This window comes from Drosophila santomea, chromosome 2R, assembly GCF_016746245.2.
Source record: "Drosophila santomea strain STO CAGO 1482 chromosome 2R, Prin_Dsan_1.1, whole genome shotgun sequence".
Taxonomy (NCBI): Eukaryota; Metazoa; Arthropoda; class Insecta; order Diptera; family Drosophilidae; genus Drosophila; species Drosophila santomea.
In genome coordinates, this window is record NC_053017.2 from 9,819,050 (window position 1) to 9,846,396 (window position 27,347).

The 27,347-nt window shown below is 43.5% G+C and overlaps 2 protein-coding genes across 6 annotated transcripts in view; both read right to left on the reverse strand.

Annotated features, from left to right (window-relative positions):
• The window catches only part of LOC120444954, a 39,896-nt gene extending 20,331 nt beyond the window's left edge, over positions 1-19,565 (reverse strand). For all 5 annotated transcript variants that reach the window (XM_039624964.1, XM_039624962.2, XM_039624963.1 and 2 more), the window contains exons 1-2: positions 19,045-19,565; positions 9,819-10,577 (exon numbers count right to left, since the gene is read on the reverse strand). In XM_039624964.1, coding sequence (XP_039480898.1) covers positions 9,819-9,853 — 35 coding nt within the window. In that variant the 5' untranslated portion in view covers positions 9,854-10,577; positions 19,045-19,565. The remainder of the gene's footprint in view (positions 1-9,818; positions 10,578-19,044) is intronic.
• A 5,134-nt stretch (positions 19,566-24,699) lies between these two features.
• Positions 24,700-25,510, reverse strand: LOC120445687. Its single transcript, XM_039626243.2, has 2 exons — positions 25,004-25,510; positions 24,700-24,944 (listed from the first exon to the last, which is right to left on the reverse strand). The coding sequence occupies exons 1-2, from the start codon at positions 25,263-25,265 to the stop codon at positions 24,793-24,795; spliced, it is 414 nt and encodes a 137-aa protein (XP_039482177.1). The 5' UTR covers positions 25,266-25,510; the 3' UTR covers positions 24,700-24,792.
• Between the last annotated feature and the right edge of the window lie 1,837 nt (positions 25,511-27,347).

Consider the following 27,347-nt stretch of genomic DNA (forward strand, 5'->3'; position numbering starts at 1 on the left):
TTGCAAAGCCACCAGAGAAGTAAGTTTATAGTTTATAGTTTATAGTTTGGAATAAAGACTTTTTTGTGGAGTGCCATTTGAAAACCAATCACCTAAAATCACCTAAAATCACCTAAAAGCGTGTGTGGTAGATATTTTTGGCCACGTTTAACAGTAGAGTCACGGACCTACTTAGTTGATCATTTTGCTCTGCCTACTGACGTCCGCTAAACGCTCAATTTGCATTAAGCACACCGAATTATTAAACAGCAACTGCAAAGTGCATGTGGGAATATTTGCACACATGCTGTTATGAATTTTCCAGCGTTCGCCTGTGTGTTTGTGTGTGTGTGTGTGTATTGACAATGAGGTCGCCAGAGCAAATAATTTACAGTACTCTGCAGTAATTGCCATAATTTTCGACTGCCATTCGAACACACGGCTATGCCCCCCAGCCCCCATCCCCGCCACGAACTCTCCGCCGCCCCCATTCCTGTCATGAATATTGAAAATCGAAGTTAAAGTTGAGCCGCCCAACTGTCCAGCTGTCCAGCTGTCCGAGTGCCTGAATGTCCGACTGCCATAGAGCTCCACTACTCCACCACTTGTGGGTGCCCACTGACATGGGCGTGGGCCGGAAAAAAGAAACTATAACTGAAACCGCAGTGGACACAGAATCAGAAACAAAACACACACTGGCCACACGCAGATGAAGCTGCAGCCTCCTCCAAGCGGGGCCTCACATACAGTGGAGCCTCTGGAGGGCGGATGTGCAGTTAGCACCAGTCATCACAATCAAAAGGTGCTAGATTATCAGCATAACTTATTAAAATAGCTAATGATGCCTAGAAACACTTACTTCAAAATGGTATGATCGAATTATAAACTAAATAGAAAAGTAATTAAAATGCAGATATAGGAAAATATGTTTTTTGGTATTAAATACAGTGAATGATGTGATTTACCAGGACAGCAAATACACATATGCACTTATGATAAAATCTCCCATTTGTTTATGAAGTGTTTTACCAAGACGTATGATTGCAGCTATCATCATTTCACAATTGAAAAGATTAAACTTTTTGAAATAAGTTTTTCAAAAATAGACCCAAGTTCTTCTAAGCTTTCAGTTCTCCAGCATGGAAAGTGAAAAGCACTCTGTATTTAAAATTCAGACCATTTTATGCCATACCAGCACTCCTGAAATATCATTTTTTAAGTACTACCCCACTTAATAGTTTCTGCTGAGATACTCTGCTCTGTGGCAACGATCCGATCCGATAGAATAGTGCAATCTTGCAACTTGTAGAGCAGAGCACTACTGTTTGTCGAAGCGCCGGAGTTATTCGCTCTTTGAATTGCATAATTTATGAGTCTCGAGATCGATTTTAATCGTTGCTGTTGTATCTCACGGCCTTATATGGCCAGTAGTCGCTGGCATAGAACAATGTGTGGTAGGGGGCGTGTTGGTGCCGTTACATACACATACATATGTACATACAGCACATAGATACAGGCACTTATGCATGCCTGTGTACATATGCTCCTGTGTTAATTTATTCATGAGCTGGCGAGCGGACTAAGCTTCCGTTATAAATCCGCGCTTAGTGCACTTTCTGCTCCGCTGCACCGTGGGTGCTGCATCTCGCTCCAACACTGCACACACCCCCTCTCACTCGCACTAGCACGTTTGTTTGCTCGCCAAAGGGCCCTCGTCTTCGCCTCACATGTAACCCATTTCGCAGCGTTGAAACAAATCCAAATCCAGCAACGCAGCTCCAATGGGCGTGGCTGCCTGTCGTGCCCCTCTTTCTTTTTTTCCCCCCAAAAGCCTGCTCCAGAATGGGGTCTTCATTCAGGGCTGTCAACTGCGGAGATTTCCACGTCGGATCTGGCCACATATCTTGCGCCATTTGCACAGGGGAGATCTTTATTTGGGCGGCACTCGCTAATGGTGGGTTGTCATAGATAACACAATAAATAGTTGTGTTAAGCTTTACATGCTGCCTTGGTAATGGTATTCTTAGATTTCGCAAGGAAATTGCATTAATTATACATCTGCTTTTAGTACGATTAATTTTTGTTAGTCATAGAAGGATAGACGTCCAGTTTTATTGCTCTTAACCATATATGTAATTTAGTGTTTAAGTGACCCAAACAGATATTACGTGTATGACATTCGTAAAGTGGTCATCAGATATAATTATCTGTGCTTTCCAACATTTTAAGAAATAATATTCAAAAGTATCAGTTCATTCACTACCATCTTACTAAAGTATGCTAAAGTGATATAATTCTCAATGCTTTCCAACATTTTAAGAAATAATATTCAAAAGTATCAGTTCATTCACTACCATCTTACTAAAGAATGCTACGTGATATGGCTGCTTTTTAGCTGTTCAAGCTAGATATTCCCAGCACCACTATCTCTTTTCTGCCCCTTGAATGTGTATTTTGTCAGTTGACAAAATATGGCCCAAAGTGTTGGGCAAAGTCAAACAAGAGGCCAAAAGTGGGTGCATCTGCATCTGTGCCTGTGCCTGTGCATCTACATCTACATCTACATATGCATAGGGCTTTTGGGTTCAGCTACTCAGCTAAGTAGTTGTGGCATTGTTTCCCAGCGCTGCTCCAAACTGCTCCAAAGCTGCGTGGGCGTGATGAGAAATGCGAGTAGTTGGCCCTTCTCATTTCAACACCCTCTTTTCCAGTTGTTATCGATGCGCCGAGTTGATGACCCAAATCTGGAGGTGCATGTGTGCATATCGCCTCTACGGCTCTTATTTTGATCCCCAAGTGATACCGAGCCCACACTGGAAATTTGCATAATTTGACGACAAGTCGAGTTGGGGATTTATTACACACGCTTCATTTGAGCCAAGCCGAACATGGGATATGGAATATGGCTAAAAAGCGGGCTGGCGATAAGCATCATATAATTGTGCCGAACAGGAAATTACGACGACATAATTGAGTGCCATGTTGCCGAATCGAAATGAGATCGCTGTAAAGTAGAGTCCCCAATCCACGAGTGCTCCCCTTTTAAGGGGGGAACAATTCTGCCTACATCGGCAGTTCGCAGCTCGCAGTTCGAAGCGCCAATGAATGGGAAAGAGGCGCCAAAGGCCAAAACCGAAAACCGAAAAGCTAAAAGCCGCAGTCATATATGTACACATCTGCTGGTCTGTGTAAATATTTATGCAAATATAAACAAGGGCCGAATGGCTGCCTTGTAAATACAATGCTACTGCCAAATGCAATAGATAAAAGCCGTCCAGAGACAGGCCTGTGTCACGTTCCATTCCAGGAACCAGGCAGCCAAGGAATCAGGCAGCCAAGGAACCTCCAACACGAAACGGAAGTCAAGTGGACACTTGCTGCTTACCTGGCCAAACACCTGGGACCTCCGCTGATTGAAAGGCGCAAGCCGATGGTGGCCACTCATTTGCATATCGAGAAAGGCACTCGAAAAATAAAGGAGGCTTCCGAATTGTACTTAAAACTATATACAACATACATAAACTTTAGCGCATGTGTTTACAGTGTATTGAAAACAGTTATCTAAATCATTACTCATTATTAACTATTGTGCTCAGAAAAGGCATACTTTTGCATTTACTAATTGAGTTTCATGTGATTACTCACAATAATTCTGTTTAACAAGGTTTTCTCAACTGACAAGAAACTAATAACAACAACTCTTAATCACTTACTGCATTAAAAAGTAAGTTTTATTAAGCATTTGCATGTGCAACACAATTCATTTAGCTTTCGAGTGGTTTAGCATTTTAGTTTAACGTGCTCATTAGGCGAACAAAGCATTCAATTGTAAGTTTGCATTAGTTATTGCTTTTTAAGTTGGCCTCAATCGAATTTAGACAAGTTGTTATTTACCCTGCAGTGGTGAATGAATGCACCTCTCTGAACTTCAAGTATTCAAGCCTCTAGTGTGTGCGAATTTTCCTCAGTGTAGGCGGCGGCGGCGACGGCGGCTCCCTGCCTCCAAAAGGAAGCCGTCTAGGTGCAGCCGTCTGTTTGGAAAGTTATTTGCATGCCACGCTTTAAGCGGAGCCGCTCCTCAACTCTCGGGTGCTTTGCATGCAGATTTGTGATTGGCACTTGGCCAAGCGGAAGCGATCAGTATCGCTCTCACTTCAAGGACAATGGCACGTTAATTGCGGGGAGCAGAGGAGCACAAGGAGGAGGAGGAGGAGGAGGAGTCCAACCGATATTGCCGAATTGTTTGCCAGCACACCAGCACACCACCACGCACCCTAATGACCCATAAACACTGGCTCAATAGGCCATATCCGCTGTCGTTGGCCAGATAACGCACCTCGACCCGGGCCACCTGTCGCCCCAGTGGCCCTTATGGCCAAAACGGGCACATCTATAACGAATGCCTGGCCGGGCGGGCAATAAACACACGTACCCACACATAAACTCTATTTATCAACAAACATTTTTCGCTGGCCCCGCAACAACAATGGCACCTAGTTGGCTGTAAAACCCCAGGTCGTGGGGTGGCGTTCGTTTTGGGGTTCATTTGGGGAGCCCCACCCATCCAACCCATCCACCCATCAACCCATCAACCCACCATCACCGACGACCAAACCCAAAAAACTGACTTGCGTTTAAAGCGAACGTTAGGGGCAAACTTTTAATTAGAAAGCAAGTACGGTCAGCTGGAAAATGGCTGGGGAGCAGTGGCAAATACGGAAACTATGCACGGGAATAGTTCATTATGTGTATACCTATACGCAGTACACATGTACATTGTACATATCGGTGCACGGAGAGAAATGGCACGACTCCAAAATGTGTGTAAGCATGGAAGCAAAAGAATACTTATGAATCGCAGCATTGCCAGCAGATATTGTCAAATATTGTCAAAAATTCATATAAAAATCTTCATAAGTGATGGATTCGATAATCTGAAGATAGCTTGCGAGCTCATAAGCACCTGTATGATTTATTTGTTATTATGTTCTATGCCTTTTTTTTTCGGTGCATGCGTGTTTGACTGGTGGCACTGACTTTTCCGAGCCAGCGAACTCTGCATGTTTAGGCCCAATAACGGAATTGAACGAACGCACAATAGTTGGCAATCAAGCGAGCTGAGATGGGGTAGGTTAGGGTCATTCCACGCATCAGGGATTGGCTTGATCCCGATCCGAGTGGCCGCCCCCAAAGCCCCAAATCCTCATATTCCCATTCCCAGATGATAAATCGCGGACTGACATCTCCATTGCATCTGCATGTGTCAGCCGCTCATTAAAAAGGTATTCATCATTATGGCGACCGCCGTTGCAGTTGTCGCACCCAAAGTGAAAATGCCGCCAAGACTGGCGGCGAGAATCGGATATGTCGCCATACTCCGAGTATATACGTACTTTAAGTACGAGTATCTTTTGCGGCGGCGTGTTTGCTGTCAAAATGCATTCCCACAGGGGGAAAAGTGGGGCTCCCCAGCCTCAGATGTTTTCATTAATTTCAATGGGGGCTAAGGTACGACGACTCTAAGGCCCGAATGATCGATGTGGCTGAAGAGTGTATCTTCGGGATTTTCGCAACTCGCAGTCGTAGCTTTGTGAACTGATGGTTCGGCATTTTGGGATTATAAATCGCTTAACTAATTCAGGCAGCGATAGTAATCCCAAGTAATGATCGTTAGCTTGATTTCATAAACTGTGTTTGGTGCAAATGCTACATTTCCTGGTATTGGTAAAAGGTTATTCCACTACTTCCAAGTCAAATTCGCGACTTGATCGTTTGGCGCATTATTGATGCTTGATTTATGGCCAAATATGGATGCCAAGGTGGCTAATTGATGGCATAAAATACTATAAAACAAGCTTATGGTGCAAAACGTGTTGTTATGCAAATCTGTAGAGTGAATGACTATCGTTTGGATGTAGTTGTAATTGTTAAAAATAAAAGTGATGCCGATCGTAGTAAGGGATTTAATTCTGACTGATATCCATTTTCATTTCATCCATTTGTGCATTTTTTCGCATAAGAAACCACAAACAGATTGAAAGAACCTAAGGCCTTTTAGTAACTATTAAGTTACTTGTTTTTCTTGTGAGAGTATCTCGGTTTCGCTGTGAACTTGGCCATATGCGGCATGTATCGAGGTGCAATTGTAATTCTCGGGCTTTCTTCTCCCCATTTTATTTTCGTTATTGTGAAATTGTTCAATAATTTTCCTTTTTCTTGTCCCCTCAACGTTGTCATCTTTGGCCCCTTTTCGAGCTGAGCTGAGATGAGATGGGATGGATGCGTTATGCGATATGTGCGCCACTTTGGCTTATGATGGAATTGACACTTCAGTTTCTGTGACACACGAAGTGCGGGACGCCCATCAAAAACAGACCCCGGGCTCTGATACATAAGCATAATTCCCCAACCCATCCATCCATCCATTCATACATTCGTCCATCGAATCCCGAGTAGAAATAGAGAGATGCCAGATAGTGGAGGCAGACGCACTTGAAATGCATAAAATGGCATTTTCCTTTGTGTGTGCAATGAATGCCTGTGCTTTTGCCGCTTTGGTGGCTGTTTTTTCTTCGAGTGGAGTGGGAGTGTGGATTTTTACGGCCAAGTGGAGTTGGAGTTGGAGTTTTTAGATGCATTTGCTAGTGCTAATGGCGCATTTATGACCACCACAGGGTTGCAGTCGCAAAGCTCAGGGTTGTGTGTTTGTGTGGTCTATCAGTCGATCAATTTGTCCTCCCGTCTCTCGTCACTTGGCATAATAAACTCTAACCCCCAATCACACACATAAGTATGTATTTAGTATATGTGGAGTTTTGCAACAGCTGAATAAACCGCTGTGTAAATTGTTTTATCATCACGAAAAGTTTGAGTTTGGATTTCCGCTAATTGCCAAAGAGCAGCCCTGAAGTTTGCCTTGGTTTCATTTCATTTTCATTTTCATTTTATGCCTTTTCCTTTGTGTGTAATCTAAGCTGGAAAACAAACGGCGCGGCGGGGGCACTCTATATAGCCTACATAACTGTAAGTTCCCACTGCCACTGCCTCACGCTTTGTTGCACCACATTTCCTTTAACCCATAAAAACCGGGCACATGCGCAGCGTCGAGATGTAAAAGATACATCTGTGATATGGCTGGCAAAAGGCGGAAGACAATGGGAGCAGGGCGAAATGGGTTTGAAATTGAGAACGAATGAGGAAACTGGCGGCGGATATAGCGCCGTTCTTCGTTACTCTTGTATGTACTATACATTACTCTTGTCGCACGAACCTTCCTCCCGTATCAATCATAATTAGCAGGCCAGTTTCTGTAAGTTTTTAGGAGCATTGCATTCATGTTTTTCCGACTCTCAAGCGCACACACAGGCATAAATCCCAATGACTTTTGGTTTTACGCTCGTGAGAATCCATCATCATCGTATCTTAGGCATACACAGAGAATAAGAACATTTAAATGTGTTCAATTGTGAAAATTGTAAATAACTTTTGAAGGGAGAACGAATTTAAAACATTTATGAGCTGGAAGCTATAAATTAGCAGATAAGTGAGTGCGTTTTTGAAAAAGAGCTTTGGGAAGAACTCAGCACAATAATACTTTTGATAACATTATTCTTAGAAATAAATGAAATATTTAAATTTTGTGCATAATATAAATGAGGAAATTCAAAAAAAAAACGATCCAGTTTGTTTATTTGTTTAACTGCCGGGAGTATAGAAATACATAACTGAAAGTTGAACATAAAATCTCGAGAATCAGAACATCATAATGCCACACAGACACTTTTTAAGACTTAAGACCTTTTTTAAAGACTTCCAAAATCAACCGCCTGTAGTCCGAATTTTAATCAGGACTTTAATGGGCTTTTTATTTTCTTCGAGTGTTCTGCATGCAGCTGCACTTGCCGCCATCCGACTTTTGGAGCCCACATCCCAGCACATCAAATGTTTAGTGCTTAATAAAGTGTGTTATGTCTTTTGTGTAATTATTTTTAGCTTTAGTCGCGCTTGAATGCCGCGTTAGGAGAGAGGGAAGTCGGGGGGCAACGGACATACAGGCGTTTCTAAACGAACATTATCGTGTGTGGGCCCCCGAAACACGGAGATCTTAAAGGTTTGGGGCCAAGCTCCGAAAAAACTCCCCTCCACTTGGCTTGATGCTTATGTATCTGCTAGATACATTTGTACATATAGCATATATGGTATACATGGCATGTAAATGCGAGAGTTCCACCTACACGGTGCTTTATGCTTTAGGCTTTGGGCTTTGGGCTTTGGGTTTGGGCTTTTGGCTTTCTATTTGCACAGGTGTTTTTAGCACCTGGGTTCATGGCTGCCTGATGTGTTTGGGGCATTAGTTATCATCATCGTACGCCTCCGGGGGGCGTGGCACCGGTAAGTGCTAAAAGGCATTCGACTGCACTTTTCTGTAATAATTAGCACATCATGACTTGTAAATAAAGGCCACCAGTGCTGGGCGTCGTTCTCCGTGGGACAAGCTCTACATGCTCCACATAAATCGAGACGCTCTAGATTATGAAGAATGTATCTCAAATGCACTTTTGCTTGAAACTGCTCATGTTAATAGACAAATTAAGACAGTTTACTTTCCTGTCGGTAAACTTTATTTTAGCCATTTGTGGCCTGTGAAAAACCAATATAAGCTCAGCTATTCAGTTACTTATCTTGTGTTTAATCAACTATTTCTAGCACAACTTTTTTAGATTTATGCACATTGATTAATTACCCCCTTCTGAACATAAACTTTGTCGTTTTCCCCAGTTTTTCCAATCTCTATGCTAAAACTTCGATAGTTTGGCTCAAACTTTCGTTTGTTTTCCCATCGCATTTGCTTTTCCCACGAAAATCATTTGGCAGATGGCTTTTTGATTGCTCTGGCTGCTAATTTTTGGAGAGGCAATGGCCCGCGAGGCAAACTCGAAATTCGAATCGCATCGAAGCATAATTCAATTTTCGCTTTAGGCCAAATGAAACCGGTCCACAAGATGCTAGCCATCAGCCATCAGCAATCAGCTAATAATAAAGATTTTAAACTAATTGGCTCATTTAACGCTGAAAAAAAAATCATTATAATAATAATGACGATGACTGATGATTGCTGACTTACTGCTGCTCGCCCGATGAGTCGCGAAATCCTGGCCTTCGCAAAACTGGAGAGGGAGTGTATCGCCGCAAGTCGCCAGAAATTAATTATAAAAAAGTAAGTTTTGCCACTGCAACGTTCCCTTTTCTCTGCCGTGTCTCTGTAACTTGCCCAGTTTTGTCAGCGATTTTGCAAATTGAAAAGGTTTCCCCACCTACCCAACACCCCTCCTCCCACGACCAATGCGACCTTTATCGCGAAAGTCATTAACGAAGGAATTGGGGCATGGCAAGGAAGCAGCCGAAGTCGCAGGACGACCAAGAAGGACAGCATTGATAAAGTGGAAGGAAACACATAAAAGCTGCTGGACATAATCGTCTCCGGGGCCGGAAGGGGGTGGTCTACACACAGAGAAAAGTGTGAGCTCAAGAAATGTAATGCAACTCCTAGATACTTGACAAGGTTATTTGTTCTACTTGGAAATGCAATGAAAATCCCACTGATAAACGTTTGGCAAAATAATATTTGTAGTTTCGGTTAAAACTTGTTTTCATATTATGAGTTCATTTTGCACAGTCGGAAATGTTTAGTTTGAATAAACCAGATGTTTTATTGTATCTAGAACTATATCTAGAACTATAGATATAATACTTTTGTCTAAAAAAGTTACTTTTTTATATTAATAGATAATAGATAAAGGAATTTTTCCCAGTGCCTTGGAGTTTTCTTGGTGACTTACTTGCGTGCCAGGCGTTTCCTTATTCCCGCGAACATTTTGGGTTCTCCTAGGGCAGCTCGCCTTTATCCGCTTTTATGTCCGTACTAATGTTGTATTGTAAATTAAATTGCCGATTTCCGGGGGCTTCTCCTCACCGCTCCAGCGCTATCTGAACCGCTCCCGGCCAAACCAACAAAAAAAAAGGGCAACGGAGTACGGCGACACTTAAAATTAATTAAAAAAGCAGCAAAAAGGCGCAAACGCAATTGTCGCGCAGCTTCGCTTCATGTACTCGAACTTGTTGGTTTTCAGCTTGTTTTTGTTCATTTGGCGAGTTGTTGTTGGTGCTATTGTTGCTGTGGCGATTGGCAGCTCTTGGACGCCTCATTGCAAGAGGCGGACGGACAAACAAATCAGCTGGCAACAAACAAATGGGGAAAACAGAAACCGAATGAAAATCAATTAGCCAAAGTAGCTGCGGCAGCTGCAACTGTTCGCCGGAGATTTATTTCTATAAACGCGGACGGATTGTAGATTGTGCAATCCGTAATTCGTAACTCGTAACTCGTAACTCGTAACTCGTAACGCGTAATTCCTAATTCGATGGAATTAATAATCCTCAGTTGCGATCGCGATCGAGCATTGCCACTTCCATTTGCCAACGCACAAACACTTTCAATGCACCCGAAATATTTTCATTCACATTCACTCATTTCATTCATTTGCGCTCCACGTTGACAAACTCCTCTGGTTTTGGTCTTCTTTTCTCTCTGCGGGGCGCTGAAACGAGAAAAGGAGAAATTCACACATTATTTTCAAATTTATATCCCCTTCATGTGTATCAACATCAACAAGCATCCAAATAAAAGAGGGGCTCTTCGGGAGGGTCACATAAGCGATTTATATAATTGACGTGTCGAGTGACAAATTCGAAGCATTTGCTGCCAACAAGTCGCGTCGAATGGGATTTTAGGTTCCGACTTTTGAGGAGTTTCAGAGTTACAGAGTTACAGAGTTACAGCATCAGCAGAAGTGTCGTAATTCTGCCCGGGCAAAATGCGAAATTGGAATTTACTACACTTATTCGATATGCTACGAAACCACAAGTGGTAAATTAAGGGAATATAGTTGTATGATGCTGACAGGGTCACGTTTTCGTTCAGTGCCAGATCATGTGCACAGCATCACTATCAACGATTAAGCTTCCAATTATTGCTAAGTGAGTTTAAAGCCAATTTCAAAATTATGCTCAAATTAAATGAAAATATTGCAAAGCCAATAAGGGGCTTACTCCAAACTTAAAATAAATATACAAAACTACTATAAAAGGAAAGCATGAAAACGCATTAGAATCTGTACTTGTATTCATTGTATTCATTTGTATTCAACGACTGTAGAAATTCCAAAGCTGGGTTTGCAAATACTAATGGTGCATACCTGTAGCAATTAGTGCTTATTAATGAACAGAGCTGATTCTCAGCCTGAAAACTTTTAATGATGTTTCGGGCCTAACGATATTGGCAATTAAACGCGGCAAAAACTTCCTTAAACCATTTGGCTGGAAAACAACTGTTACTCTTACTGTGTGAAGGCATTTAGTGGCCCAGCCCGCAGAACTGAAGAACTGAAGAAGTGAAGATTTATGGTCTGTGAATTTGATGGAATCGAGGGAGATTTGCAGCGGAGTAAGTATCGGAGTCTGCTGGCGGCGGAGAATGGGAATGTCTGGCATTGCGGATGGATGGCCACTGATAAGGCGGCCGTGCGATCTGCGCCGGAACAGAATGGGTAACATCAATCATGGCCTCAATCTGTGTGTGACCCCCATCCATTTTGGCCAGAACGGATGCAGATGTAATTATGGCCCAGTGCTCCCCGTTCTTTTGGGCCCCCTTTTCACTGCTAATGGCGTATTCGGTTACAGTTTCGGCCCTGCACTTGGCTCACATACGAGTTTCGAGAGTTTTGAGAGTTTCGAGGGTGCAGAAGCGGCAACAGTTGGAGCTGCAGCTACTACGCTCATCCATGCATGGCAAAGAACATGGTTTTTTCCTGTGTTTTTCACTGTTTTTCACTGTTGCCACCACCGCTTTTCCACCAACCAACTTGCCAGCGAGAGCGTGAAAAAAGCAAAACGCACCAACTTGAAGCTTCTCACGCATGCGGTGGCATTTGTATCTGTATCTGAGACTGTGCATCTGCGAGTTGAGTACTAAATACTGTATCTATTGGAGATTGCAACACGTAGTGTCCCGGTTTCTCTCGCCGCACAGCGAGAAAATACTACCGGCCTTAACGACGGCCATTCTACATATTTATAAGATTGAGTATCTTAATAATGCAAGCATCATCAATTTGGTATATCTCATATTTGAAATAATGTTATGAAGTCACTCACACTTAATGGTTGGATAAATTTGATAAGATAAGTAATATTTTGGTAAAAGATCCAAGACCGAAATATGAATGCATTTTTTATGTATGTTGATACTCAAGTGATTATAACAATATCAATATATACATATATTAATATCAATGTAGATGGTTGTGATGGCTTTATTTTCTTCTGTGTCGCCCTTGTTATGCTTCATGTTCCGCACTTGGCTGTGCCGCTATTTTGGGTCGTTCCCCCTTTTTTTACGCTTTTTCCTCTTATCCCTTCTATCCCGGTTTCCCGCTTTCCCGCATTCCCGCTTTCCTGCTTTCCCATTTGCCCATTTGCCCATTTTCCCCTGAATGAACAACGGAAACCTGCCGCATACGATACGCCTCAGCGAGCGTGCAATTACCACCGCAAAACAGTGCTTCTGGATCCGAATCCGAATCCGAATCCGAATCCGTATACGAATCGGAATCCATTCTCCACCATCTAAATATTCTAGGTTTCTCTAACTCAAAAATAGTGCAATCTCGCCGGCAAGTGAAACTCTTCTGATTTATGGCCCATTGTATCCGACAGATACAAAACGCTTTTACCAACACTCGAGGCCCACAAGTGGCCGCCGCTGCAGTTTGTGCCCCTTCCCCTTCTGCCGCTACCCCTCCCCAATGCCCTCGTTTACTGATTACTTTGCACTCTTCAGCAAGTGAAATCCAAGACTCAACGCCCACAGATTGAACAACAAAGAGTTGCTCAAATTTCTGGGGGATGGGGGGCACTTAAGTGCGGGGGGAAAGTGTCACCCACATGCCACAGTCTCGAGATTAGAGAACAATCCCCGCTCAACTGGCTAAGGAATTCGCCAGATCGCCTTTGTTGACCCAAAGCTAAAGTAATGGAAATGATTTCTTAATAGAATTCATTTCATTTGGCCCGAGACACACAGTAGTTATTTGAATGCAACTATGCAACCATTCATGTTCCCTGAACATATCATTTGATTGAGCAAAACTATCCAGAAACAAGCCAATTTAAGCAGGAATCTAATGAGACCCAAATAAAAGGCCTTCTGACAAGAAAGTGCACAGATTTGTTGCCAAATTTAGCTGAGATGTTTTTTATGCGCCACAGAATCTGTTTCTTGATTTTCGCTGGCAGATGAAAAACGAGGCACGAAAACTGCGACGAGCAAATGTGCGAAATAAAAATTTCATAACGTGAAATTAGCGCACATAACTCGAATGCAAATGCAATTTGGGCACGTCGTGGCTGGTGGGTTGCACAGGGGGCTGGTGGGTGGCATGGATACGGATGAGGAGGGGGCAGAAGAACCCTCTCCAACAAGTGAACCAACTGATGCCGCCGATGACGAGTCGCTGATGGGGAATATGGCTGGCTGAGTGCGGTTCGAGTTGCTTGGCTGCCCATAAACGGAGCAGCAGCTGCATGGCAAAACTCCTTTTCCACCCTTCACCCCCCTCTCACCCCTTTCGTTCCCACCGCTTTTCCGCTTTTGAGAAGATCTTGGGCAACGGGATTTATAATTAAACATAAACCCGCCGGATCCGCAGACTCAGCGACTCGCCAAAGGCACGCAGAAGCAGAGGTCCATTTATGCCAATAAGCAAAAGATGGCAAAAGATGGCAAAAGCTGGCAAATGGGAAAGAAAAAAGGAAATAAAGTGCTCTCAAGCAGGCCCCCTTTCCATTCGGTTCGACTTTTTGCATTCCGCTGACAGGGAGGACTGGGAATGTGTCGCCAAGTTGGCTACCTCACAGCCCCGCGAAAATCGTATCGAGAAATGAGAGCGCAGCATAAACAAATCATAAATCTGTGAAAAATATGTTTTATGGCTGTGTACATGACCGCGACCACCCAAAAATATGCCTGATCTCTGGGCGAATATAAAATCATATCGCTGTGTATCTCACACAGATGGGCAGATACATTTCGCTGTGTGTTTTGAAGTTGTTAGCATTTTCGAAACTATATTTTTGTAGACACTTCCCAGTTTTGTGTGTCCAATTAGAGAGAAAAATGGCTGTGTAAATACATGTTCCCCCCACCCCCCACACTCACTTGTTTGTTTTTCACAATCGTTTTGATGGTTAATCGAGTGAAATGCAATCAAATTTACATTCGCTGCCAAACTGCCAAGTAAACTATTCGCCCCCTTCAAATGCTGGCCATAATAAATGCCAATAAAAGTTCACATTTAACCCATAAAACTCCGATCGGGGAATTGCCGCCCGTATTGCAGTACCTCTTGGTTCTCCTTTTTCTGGCTTCAGCTCAATTTCAACTTTTATTGAAGTGCCGGCAGGTGGGGAAGGTGCAAAAACAACTACGGAAATCCTCTCGATGACAGGTGTAAGGGCGGGAAATACAGGTGTGTTTGCGAATGGGAGCGGAACCAGGAAGCTCTTGAATGTGCTCGAATGTGCTAAAACCCATTTTTGCCATTTGCCATCCAATTAAAATGCTGTATTTGCCAATCCACTCTGGATTAGATTGGCATTACTGATGGGCATGCTTTCGGACTGAAGTTTAATTACTTGGGATGCGTAGCCAAGCCAAATTCATAGTTCTTTGTCAATATTCCAATTCAATCTTTAAGGCAATCTAGTTTGTATTAGAAGGGTTTTACTCGCCTTAGGACTGATGTTTAATTAATAGGAATGCCAGGGATGTCAGGTCAATATGCCATTCCTTAATCGGGAACAAAAACAATCATGTATGAATCGTGTATATTTGTTAGGTTAACGTATTCCCTTAAATTTGTTTATTCCCAACAAGCCTTGTAAATACGACCCTCGTCTTTGTGTTTTGTCAACCTTTACAATTACCTTACATCGACTGGAACTCGTGGTGCTCCCATTCACCAAATCAGTTGGTATCCTCCTCTTTTTACGAGTTTGTCGAACCCTGCTATCTCGGCGATATCCGAAGCTCCATAGATTTATAGCTGTGCAAAGCATTGTAGGTTTACGTATATTTGTTCACTATCTGCAGCCCGTCGAGCCCAATCAATTGATAGAAAATGGTTCCCGACTAAGCCAAAGTCTCAATTGTAAACCGTCGCGGAAATGTAAACACATTTATGCTAGGCAAACATTTTCCGCGCTTCCTGCTTTCTTGTGACTTGGTGGTGCCCGCCACCCACTCTTACCACCCACTTTTCCCACCCACTGACCCCGATGTTGTAAATCTCTGGGTGGCTTTATCTTGAGCTCTGCGTTTCTATGGACTGCGGCAGTCAGCAGAAACTATGCCAAGGCGAGGGGCTTGCAATGAACGTATTATATGCGTGGATTCTGGCCAGATTAGCCGCAGATAAGGGCCCTGCGAAATGGAGAAGTGGAGAAGGCAGCCATAAAGTTTGGAAGCGGAAGCCTCATTATTTGGTTGGGTAATTAGCGTAAATTGGAGCCACATAAGCTGGCTCAAAAGATTGAGTGAATGGTGGACAGAAAGTAATTGTATTAAGTAGCAAATTGAATAATGAAATGAAATAACCAATTAAGAGTCCCAGGAAGTGGCCAAAACCGAATATAGCAACCGCAAGGCAAACAAAAGCACATATGACACCATCAGCATTGGCATTTTATTTAGCTTTAGCTTTAGCTTTAGCTTCAGCTTTGGTTTTGGTTTTGGCTTCATCATTGACTAAAAACGTACGAGTATATACATATAGCTTTGGCTATAGTAAGCCAGTTACCGGTTTCAAAGACTCGCAGGCGACAAAAGTTCTGTTGCCAAAAATTAAAAGCCAATTCGGGGGCTTCGGGGAAGGTGTTGCCAAGTAGGATGTGGCCGCTGTTTGTGTTATGAATCTGAATTTCAGAGTTTCTGAATCAGAACCAGTTCGGCAAGTTGCTGGCTAACACAAACAAAGGCTTAGATACGAGTGAAAAGATACTACTCGCACCGCACCACATTGTGTGGAAAAGATGCAGACAGAGCGAGGTGGCCGAGTGTTGATTTCAATTGTTGACCGTAAAATGGGCTCGAGAAAAGGTGTCAAGCCAACCTTGTGCCCTGCTTGAAATTCATATAAAACTTAAATTTAAATGCGGAGAAACGACATAAAACGAATCACCATAAAATGCGAAACGTGCCCTAAACCAAACTTTGGAGCAGCACCCAGCCACCGAAAGAGCGGAAAAAATTAGTGCGTGCCTGCTGCAAATGGTTTGCTGCTTTGCCATGGGATTGGGCCCCCTGGAATTGCGAAGAGTCAACAACTACTACCATCACCAGCTCCAGCACCAGCTCCATATCGCTATATCTCCATCACGCTGCTCCTGCTCCTACTACGGCTCTGGTTCAAGGAATTTATGATATGAGCCCAAATGAGATATGGTTATGGCTGATGTGTTTGCGTTTTCGTTTGCGTTTGTCAACCCGAATAGGCAGACAGTTGGGCAGACTGCGAGCCCCTGGCAGAAGTTAGGTAGTTAAGATATACAACTGGGATAGCGCCACCACCGCCACCTACGGGCAACCTCCCACCCCATTAACTTGGCCCGAAGCCCCTGCTCCCCTCTACCCACTCCACCAGCCACATGCGTATGCAAATGCCAGCTTATGTGGAGCAGCTACCCTGGCTGTGGCTTTATTTATTTGCCAGCGACACGAGAAGTCTCTTTCGACCTCACTATCTACACTCTGTGTACTGTTTAGAACCTCTTTTTTCGATGAATTCCTGTGGCTCTGTTGACAGCCACATTTCTGTAGTAAACGCTTCTTTTCCATATATTCCAGTTCGGCTAAATCACAACCTGATCAACTCATCCGAGCACTTTTCGCCATTTATTTGTTTTCATATATATATTTTATATGACTTTGTGGCGGAACAATTGTTTGGTATGCTTTTGTTTTGTATGCTGAATATTTTCATCTGCTCTTACGTTCATTCATCCTTTAATTCCTTGTTGTCAACATCAAATTCTGAATTTAATCTTTTTCGTTTAATTGAGTTGAAATTAAAGCTGCTGTTAAATACAAATCGCTGACCAGTGCCAATGCCACTTAAAAGAATATTAAATCGAGATATCTTTTTCTGCAACCATTTCATTATTCATGGAATTATCTACTGTATACAGTAACTTCACACCTTTCACACCTATTTGTGGTGGATTTTTGCGGCCGGCTGACCGGAAGTAATTGCAGCCTAATTTCATTTGAGTTTAAACTGAATTTTCGCAGAAACTCTTTTCCCCAGCCAGTGCTAGCCGTCTTCATTCATTATGCAAATTAAATAATTTTGTACATGTGTACATGTGTAGCCGTGTTTTCTAAAAAACACGCACACCTTTTCGGACGCAGGCGCACCTTTCTGCTTCCGGTTTTTGTGGCGGCAGCACGTGCGTGAAAATTGTGCCAGTTGGTTTTTCCCTAAAAGGGAGGAGGACCCAAACCCATTATGATTGTTGTGGCAACAGCCGTAATTAAAATGCTAGAAATTACAGTCACAGCCACGTCTTATTCGTACTGGGTGTTGACTTGTTCGTACCGAGTTTTCTTTATGGCAATCGGCGCCTAGGTTGCATAATTCCAAGGTTGGGGAAGAGTTCTCCCACTCTTTCAATGAGTTTTTCACTGCTGCTTCTTGCTCTATTGGGCGAATGCTTGTGCAATGAACCATCAGCATTTCGCTTAGTCGGCTGGGAGTATTCATTAATAATTTCCAGTGAACAAATGCGGCCCTAATCTTATCAGAAATGCGTTTTCCGCGCGGATGGGGAGGCACTTCTCCACTTCTTCACTTTCCATTACTCATTGAGCCATTGGGGTTGCGAAATGGCTTTGGCACCGAAGTCGGTGGCAATTCGAGCCACAATACCACGATTCCAATTCCATTGGGATTATTAATTGAATCAATGACAAACCGAAATTCAATAAACAATAACCAGGGGAGCCCTTATCGATGGGGCGCCATGTGGCGTATGCGCAATAATATTACGCATACGTTCGCTCCCATAAAGTTGTGCAAGGCATCGAAATGGAAGCAAAGGGAAGGGGAATGAAGCCGAAATCAGCAACACTCTTTCCTTTCCGCAAGAACTCCGAAGTGTATGGTGTATAGCCTGCCAATCGTTATCGCTATCGCCACGGTTATCAGACGGAGATAGCATCGATGACACTGATAATTGACGGCAATCATTGAGCAATTGACAAGTTCATTTAAGGGACAGAGCAAATAAACACAACAAGAATCTTAGAGCGGCGCCTACAGCTGCTCAAATTAACATATTGGTGGTCGATTGACAAGGGGAAGAGGTGATGGTGTGTCGCTGATGACTACAGTCAAGCTTCTCTAAGCGAAATCATCTACAATTATTGTAAACTCGATGGGATGGTCACTCCTAACTCAAGTCCCGAAAATTTTTTTTTTATTATTGAGACCGTTTTAGAAATATACTCATTTAAAAGGATTTGTCATTAAGGATTCATTTAAGGATTATTAAAAACTACACATCTTACAAATATCTGCATTTTTATTGTGATGTGATAGTAGTTTTTGTAATTCTCTGGTGGAAAATAAAAACTTGAAGTTTTGTAACAACAAGCCTGAAGTTGAAAAGTATTGATGTATTATTACCAACACGTTTACTTCTTTATCTTGCTAATCTAAGAACAGCAATAGGTGATTTAGAATTTTTTAATTTTGGTACCATAACAGTTCGATCCAAAGAAGGTGGACTGTGCCTGAAGTGAAAACGATGGGATGGGGGGGCAGTGCGAGATAATTATATGTAAATGGGGTTTTGTCGCCTGTTGTTATCGGGCATTTCGGAGAGGTTCAAAGGGTGGAACTCATTAAGTCTGGCCGCAGTCATTGAACTTGGGCGATAGGAACTCACTCTTCCGCAGCTTCTGCAGCTTCTGCTTCTTGTGCGAGGCTCCACTGCGCTGTTTCGCCGGAAAATCACGATTCGCTATCCTGCTGCCGCTTTTGCACTGCCGTTTGAATTTGCTCTTTTTCTTTATTTTCTTTATTTTCTGGACCAAAAGCACCGACACAAACAAAAACGACGGCGGCAGCAGGTGTGTTGTTGTTTCTTTTGGCTTCTGCTTCTGCTTCTGCTTTGTTTGTTTGCTGTTTGTTTTGCCTTGTTGTTTTTGTTGTTTGCTGTCGGCCTTTGCTTTGCACTTTTCTGCACTCTCTTTTTCCGCCTTTCGCAGCTGTCAACGCACCAAACGCGCAAAATTATGAGCAGAACGCGCACACATGCTCGTATTCGTATTCGTATCGTACGTATTTTCTACAGGCCGCACACCCACATATGCATTCGCAAACAACAACAAACGATGCCGGCGAAAAGTATGAATTGAAAATGCAGCGGACGCGGACCGAAGAACGAAGTGAACCGCGCGCGGCGAAGTTTCGTTAACGACTGAATGGCATTCAGAGTGTGGCTGCCTTATACGCCCACTCTTATACTTGTACAGCGACGCTGCTAACAGGCGCTGTTATTAGCAGCGCTCCAATTCGCCGCAACAGCTGATTGAGAGAGAAGTTGCCGGCAAAAAAACAACAACGTGTAAGCAGCTAAACTGGAAAACTGCATTTCACATTTGTTTGTAGAAGAGTGTTTAAAGTGCTTTAGTTTTAGCAGAGAGTATAAGACGGCACTTGCGGCTTAAAGCAACAACATTAACGACAAGCCAAGTTTAATATCTAAGCCCAGATTAGCTACAAAAAAGGATTCGCTGTTACTTCTGTCTGAAAAATAATTGTTTTCCTCGCCTGCCTTTTTCCCTAATCCCAAAGCATAATCAAATCATTTAGCCAAAAACTTATTCAAAACTCACAATAGCTACACGCTCAAATGCCCACAATTCGTGGCCAAAAGGGAGGGGGGCGCAAAGGGGGTGGGTGGCTGTTCGCAGGACCCTTGCATTGTTGTACACAATCCATCATTATCGCATAGACTTCCGCTCGAAAAGGAAACGCGGGGAGTGCCCGCAGTGCATTTACATTTGCGCCCGTCTTTGCACTTGAAAAATTCACGAACAAGATGTTTTCATTTCATATCGATTAAATAATTGTCATGTAATATGAAACTGCTCGTGGGCTTGGAAATCGGATACTGATGTCAATGTTGGCTATTATTTTGGATCAAGCAATTTATGTTTAAAATCAATTGCATTAATTTGTGTAGATTCGCCGAGCAAACTTTGAACATCGTATTTTATTCCAAATGAGAAAATTCCCACTAATGATTTCCAGTTAATTCCAGTGACGGCAGTAAATTGCTGAAATGTAACCCAAGATCTTTAAGTTTTCCTCACTGTCACTGATTGCCGAGCGCTGCGGCCTCACAGTCTAGGTCTCCTTGGATCGTCCTTCTTGCAACACCCACCGCACACACACACACACACACACACACTCGCTGACGCACACAATTACAGCCTTCGAACACAGATACACCCAGACACGCAAATTGCAGGGTCGTGAACACGTGTCTGGCAGCCTTCGCTGCGGATTATAGTCGAGTCGAGTCGAGTCGTTCAGTGAAAGTGAGCCGCCAGGATCCACAGGACTCAGTCAGTTGGTCGTCGTCTGGTCTGGCCAACACTACACCCCCTCTACACCCCCTGCACCCCCTCCAGCGCCACCGCCACCGCCGTCTCCCCTCCGAAAAATGTTGCATTCGCCAGCAGTTTTCTATAATTCGTGTTGGCCTTCTTTGGGGGTTGGCTTGACGCTTTTCGTTTTTGGTTTTTCGGTTTTTTAGCTTATTTTTGTTGTGGCGGCTGCGGTTTATGCAAATTAGCAAAGTTAACATTTGCCAAATTGTCGAAAATTTCATTTGGCCAGCTCATCCTGTGAAGGACTATTTGTTTGCTTTTGCAGGGCAGACATATAAACAAAAGCATATCGGTTACATCAAACATGTGGGCTGGTTTACCTTGTGTCATTTCAAAGGAATTTTAAATTCGTTTTTTATATTTAAAAATAACACATATATGTATATAATAAACGGTAAGTAAATGTCTTTTGTATGAGAACTTTGATTTCATTGCTATTTTTTTCGCATCGTTTGAATATATTGACTTAAAAGTACATTATTTCTTAAGCAAATCAAACCTAAATATTTTAATATATTTGTTTTTCCATATATTCTGCATTTTCTCCTTCTATGTACGTTACGTTTTAGAGTTCTGAAGTATGACTTATATCATAAAGAATATATTACACTTTTAAACATTTTGAAAATGAAGTATTTTTCAGGAGATTACTTTACTTTAAAAATCATTTTCAGCAGATTACTTTACTTTAAACAGCGAAATCCACAAGTGGAAGCAGCCCAGCATGCGGAAGTGGGAAATGCGAAAAGCCAAAAGAGAGAGCTGTGAAATCAAAGCATTTTCGGATTCTTTTGATCAGCAATGTGTTAGGATATAGATGTGACGCCCCTCAAAGTTGCTGCCCCGCCCCCAGAACTGCCTATTTTTCCGACTTTATTAAGGCAGATCTTCGGCTGCCAGTCCGCCAAGTGACAAAATGCACCTGCACACGAGTTTTCCCCAAAATAAAAGGGGGGAATTGGGGAGAAAAGCGGAGGAAAAGTGGAGGAAAAGTGGAGGAAAAGCGAAGGAGTGGGATGAGCTGGGCGCAGCTATCTATCATAATTAGATTTCGTTCTGTGCTGAAATGTCGTAACGCGAACGAAATGCGTGCACATAAATTAAGTGTGGAGTTTTTCCAGACCGCACTTTTCCCATTTCCCTCCCACAGGCACACACACACAAACACTAATACACACACCACACACAGCAAATAGAGCGCCTAATAGGATTTTATTTAATTTCCGCCGCCCAAGGATGTTCCTAATGAGTTTTTTAACCTGCCCAGCGGAGATTTCCATCCTGGTTGGGGACTGGAACAGCGCCCAAGTGAGCAGTATCCAGAATATTTGAATAGAGACGAATCCTTCGGATGAGGTGGAGCCACATCCCAGCACAAACACAACTTCGGTTTGCTAAACACGGTTCGGAAAAGGATGCAAAGGCCAGGAATCTGTTTATCCTTTGTCTGGCTGTCTAGGATATAGCCACTCTGTTGCTTGTCCTTCTGCAGATGCTGCCGTTGGGTTTAGCGAACTTGGCTTGGCATTTTCTTTGTGTCTGTCCCTCTATTTTCCGACCATTTCCCCCTCCATTTGCATTATACCCCCTTGTCGGAAAAGTCGGAGACAATGGCTTCGGCCAAGTGAATTGCCCTGGGAGCGCCATTTTTCAATGTATCTTCTGTATTTTCGGTGGGAAATTTATGCTGCACTTGGCTAATTTAATGGCATTTTTCCACAGCATAAAGGCAAGGAATGGGGTGCAATTAAATGCAGGAGCAGCTGATATGATTTGTGTCGCCATTTGCATAAATTTGCATACAATGCGTGCAGTTGCTGCCACTAAACCATAATTAGATAAACACACTTATGCTGCCACCGTTTGTTCGGGTAATTAAGTGCATTCCGAGACAGGTGTTTTCACATAACCACATACTACTGTACTAGGTGTGGGCTTAAAGTTCATCAAGTCAAAAAACCCACTTGTAGTGAAAAAAAGAATCAGATAGTCGTTTGTTTTCAAAATTGGCTTGTAAACAAGTATTTATTTTTAGTAATAGTAATAGTAGTAGTATAGAGATAATGCTTTTCAATTTATTTTATGCCAACTTCATTTGATTGATTGCACTATTTTATTTAAATTTATATACATTTACTCTTTGATAAATACAATTCAGACCAGAATTTATTTAATTCAATAACAGACACGCAATCAATGAAATCGTTCAACTACACAAATGTGTCTGAATGTACATAAGTACATGTACCATATCCATTCATCAGAATTTCCTTTGATATTTAATTATAAATTCCTTTCGCTAGGCAAAAAACTATTAAACTGTGCAATTTTTACTCAATGACAAAGGGATTAAATTCCAAAATATGGAAACAAACGGCACTAGCTCTTTTTTGCAATTCAAAATCATTCGAATGAATGGCTTTTAGATCCCTAACCAATTTATGGCTTTTAGAGGAGTAACGAATTCTCCACCCCTCACCAACACCAACTACGCAGTAATTTTAATCAGTGCGCGGCACTCCAATAAATGGCGAATCCTTTCGCTTATATTTAAATATTTGACATTTTTTGGGGGCGAAACGAGCACTTGAACCATCATCCCCCTTTTGCCCCTGAAGTTATTATAATGCGGAGAAGATTATGAATTCATTTATAATAATTTAGTTTGAGTTATGCGCGAAACACTGAAACCCACTCAGCTCGCAATCCCATAATGAGCATATTCTATTAGGCGAGTTGGTGTGCCACCCCTAAGTTCTCGGGGTTGCAAATTAACAAAGCCCGAATCCTGGACACATGTTGCATTCAAATGTCTCCTGCGCCGGAGTCTGGGTAATGCCGTGTTGTGACAAACCCCAAATCGCCCAAACTGACGGACGGGGAATCCCTTTGAAGCCGCCAGCCATTTGCACCCGCAACCACCAAAAGCGACAAGAACAACAACTGATATTCTGGTGGCAGGAGTGCTCCACTGCATCACCATCACCATCATCCGACAGGCGGACAGACAGCCAGGCATGCGAAAGGATATGCCAGGAAGTTGCTTGAACGGACATCAAAAAGCTTGGCCCAACTCCCCCACAATTTCCATGGCTTTCCCTTTTCTTTTTCGGGCATTGATAACTGACACGCAGTGGAAACTGAAAATTCGGGAGATGTATTTGCTTAGCATAATGGATTTGAGCCACTCGGTGTTTCGTCACTCGGTGATGGTTACTGGGTACTGGGTACTCGGGTAATTGAAAATCGAATCAAATCGCGTGAAATTTAATCAACTTAAGAACCCTGGAAACGCGAGATCCGCCGGATCGGGTTCACAACTCCCCAGGCGAGCGAGGAAATGGAAAAATTAGCACAAATCCATGTGATAAACTGGCTACTATTTGCTTTGAATCGAGTTACTTCCCAGTAGAGCCCCCGAAGCTCCAGGAGTTCCACCTCCACGGCAGGAGGATTGGCGAGTGGAGGAGTGGTGGAGGCCACTAAGCGCACAGGAAGCCAGTCGCAACGGATGCCACAGCTTTGGCCATCTGAACTCTGGACTCTAATGCACGATTAATGCCCATTCCCAGACGCACTGCCTCCCACTCCATGTGCGATGTGCATTTCCTAGTAACTACAGGTGGGTCTAGAGAGCGCGACATACGAGGAAACCTATCATAAAGTATTGTAAAACAAGTATTCCTTCCCTTCCCAGCTGAATTCAAGCTGCAGAGGTCCCACTGTACTTGACTTCAGATGGCGGCGATGTCGTGGGCGAATGTCGATGGCATGTCCATTTTCAGAAATTAAGCCCTATAAGCGGCTTTCATGGGACTTTGCCCACGACTCTCGCCCATCTGGCCACTTGGGCCATGTGGAGCTATGTGTGTCTGTTTGGCCACTGGAAGGGGAAACGGACTGGAGCTGGAGCTGGAGCTGGAGTCGCTTTCGTTGACGACCCTTTATTTGATACCATCAAAGTCATCACACAGTATAGTTGAGTATGGTGTGCCGTAAGCAGATTTGTCACTTCCTCACTTGTTGGCGCGACGACGGGAGTTGCCAAAGATGCGCAGGTGCTTGCTCCGGTTGAGCTCCTTGGCTTCCCGTTGGCTCAGCTCGTAGAGCTCCTTCTCCAGCTGCTGGATGTGGGCTGCCATGGCCTCGGGCGTGAGGAGACTAAGTTCTGGAGGAAGTTTTGCGGATACTTATGAACTTATCACCTCGGGAAACCAAACCACTCACCATACATCCTGCGCAGATCCTCCTCGCTCTCCTTACCCTGCTCACCGGCTGCCTCCTGCTCCTTGTCCTTTTGCTCGTCCATCTCGGCGATGATGGAGTCCACTTGCTTGTGATCCTGCTGACCTTCGTCCTCGCTCTCGCCATTGGAACTGCCGCTGCCGCGTTCCAGCTTTTCCAACTCAAACTCGATGGGGTCCTCCTCCACAGTGTACTCCGCATCGCTGGGACTGTCCCCCTTAATGGACTTGGCAACTTTAGCCATATTTCCGCTATATCATTAAGTTTTCAATAGGCTTCCTTGATGGCTTGTTGAAGTGGGGTTTGCCAGCGTGAAATCGCCTAATTGAGCTTGCCACCTTGCTAATAGAATATATCACAACAGAAGGGACCCGGGAAATTAGCTTTTATGCACCACCATTTGCTGGAATGACAGGTTTAAAATCCAGAATATTAAGCCACCCTCGTCGAAAGTTTTCCAAACGCCTAATGAGCTGTGCGAAATTAATTGTCACCGCAGGAGGGTTGCCATCTTCACAACGAATGCGTAGTATGCAAATCTCCAGCTGTTGCCAGGGTTGCCAAGGTCAACGAAGGAAGCCCTGCAAGAGCTGGATACCTGGTATTTGAAAGCGTTTTTCAAAGGACTCGGCTCGGCTTCTTGTAAACAATCCGTCAGCAGGCGTTTTGCATCCCCCAGGAAAAGAATCAGCTCTGCAGCCAAGCAACTTTCTTTACAGGGGTGTAGACCAAGAATATTTGAAAGGGGATCTTAGCTGATGATATACTTATGGTATCAGGAAGATAGTAGATTCAGTAACTAACTATTTCCTATAGATTGTAATAATATGAATACTAATTTAGTAATATTTCATTATTGAAAGGTCCTTGAACCCCTAGAGCCCCCTTTGCACTGACAACCTCACTACCTACTTGTCCTTTGGGTGCACGTGTCCGCTTGCTTTGGTGGCGGCTTAGCAGCTGAAGGACTTGCACATGGACATGGAGTATGTGTCCTGCTGGTGACAAAGCGCCGCGTGCTCATTGCTCCCCCCTCCAGCCATGTATTGTGTATGCCGTCTGCTTTTGTAGCTGCTTTATGGCCAAAGTTTTCGGGCAAAGTATCGTTTATGGCGAAGTCCGCGACTCATGCAAATTGAACAAGTTAAACTTTGGAGGGGTCGCGTTCGCCCCACCCCATCCTCTCCAGAAACGATTCCCCAGGGTGGCTGGACGGCGTTTGTGTCTGTGTAAACAGTGTTTGCACCGCACAATGGGCCCCATTACGCTGCAGTTTATTTGCAAGGATTCGGCCTCCAAGTCCGTGTTATCATCCTTCCGGCACGTGCCACTCGCATCGGTTGCTGGAGGGGGAGGGGATTGGTGGCACGTCTGCTGCTGACTTTGATTTGTTCAAATCGCTGCCTAATGGATGTTAACATGCTGCAGAACAAGAAACATTCAGAGTGGTGTGTTTTTGCTGATTATATATACTCGTATTTATATATATTTTGATTTGCATGTCCTCAAAGGCAAAACATAATTCTTGGGGATTTTCCCAATTATTTAACTGATTGCTTATTACTTTGTAATAGCACAGGCTTTGTTCTCAACTAACTCTAATCATAGTATTTATTTTCATTGATTTTAAATTGAAATGCATACCTATTTTGCTCAGTGCTTCTTCAAAGACGCAGTAACCACTGTGACAAGAAAGCCGCCTGCGGCCCAAAACAACGCAAACAAAGAAGCGTTGTAGTAATAGTGGCCAAAACAAACAAGCTGGCCATAAAGTGAAGGAGATAGAGGAACAGTAACCCAGACTAGACGATTTGTTGGCGGCAGGACATTGTCCCAAATCCGCAATTGACCCCTGAATCGGAAGGGAGGTCCTTTGCCAAAGTGCAACTGCAGCTGAACCGCTTTGAATGGGATTTGATGGCAAGTATTGGCGATTTTAATGAACAACACTTTCGCAGCATTCAGCCATGCAAATGGCCCATTTAATTGGATTAACGCACATTTCCGCTGCGTCGCTGGCCAATTTATCACGGCTTTATGTGTGTTTATGTTTATTTATGCTGCGATTTAATTATGCGCCACAGTTGGAAGTGTGCCATGCGCAGACACAGATACATTTGTGTAGAGATGGAGTTGGCAATGGAGATGGAGTTGGAGATGCGGATGTCTGCCCCGGTGCAACTGCTCTTTCTTTCTTACACATTGCAATCCCCTCCAGTCGCTGGCTTTCCTTCCTTTCTCGCCTGGCTGATTTACTGGCTGATCCATTGTGAACGGCTGTCGATGGCAATCGATACGATCCATACGATCCATACCTTGTATATAT

What these genes read in the sequence shown, in the direction of transcription:
- LOC120445687 (XM_039626243.2), bottom strand. Translation starts at nt 25,265, where the DNA reads ATGGCTAAAGTTGCCAAGTCCATTAAGGGGGACAGTCCCAGCGATGCG. An exon ending in GGATCTGCGCAGGATGTATG is followed by an intron (nt 24,945 to 25,003) that starts GTGAGTGGTTTG and finishes AACTTCCTCCAG; the next exon opens with AACTTAGTCTCCTCACGCCC.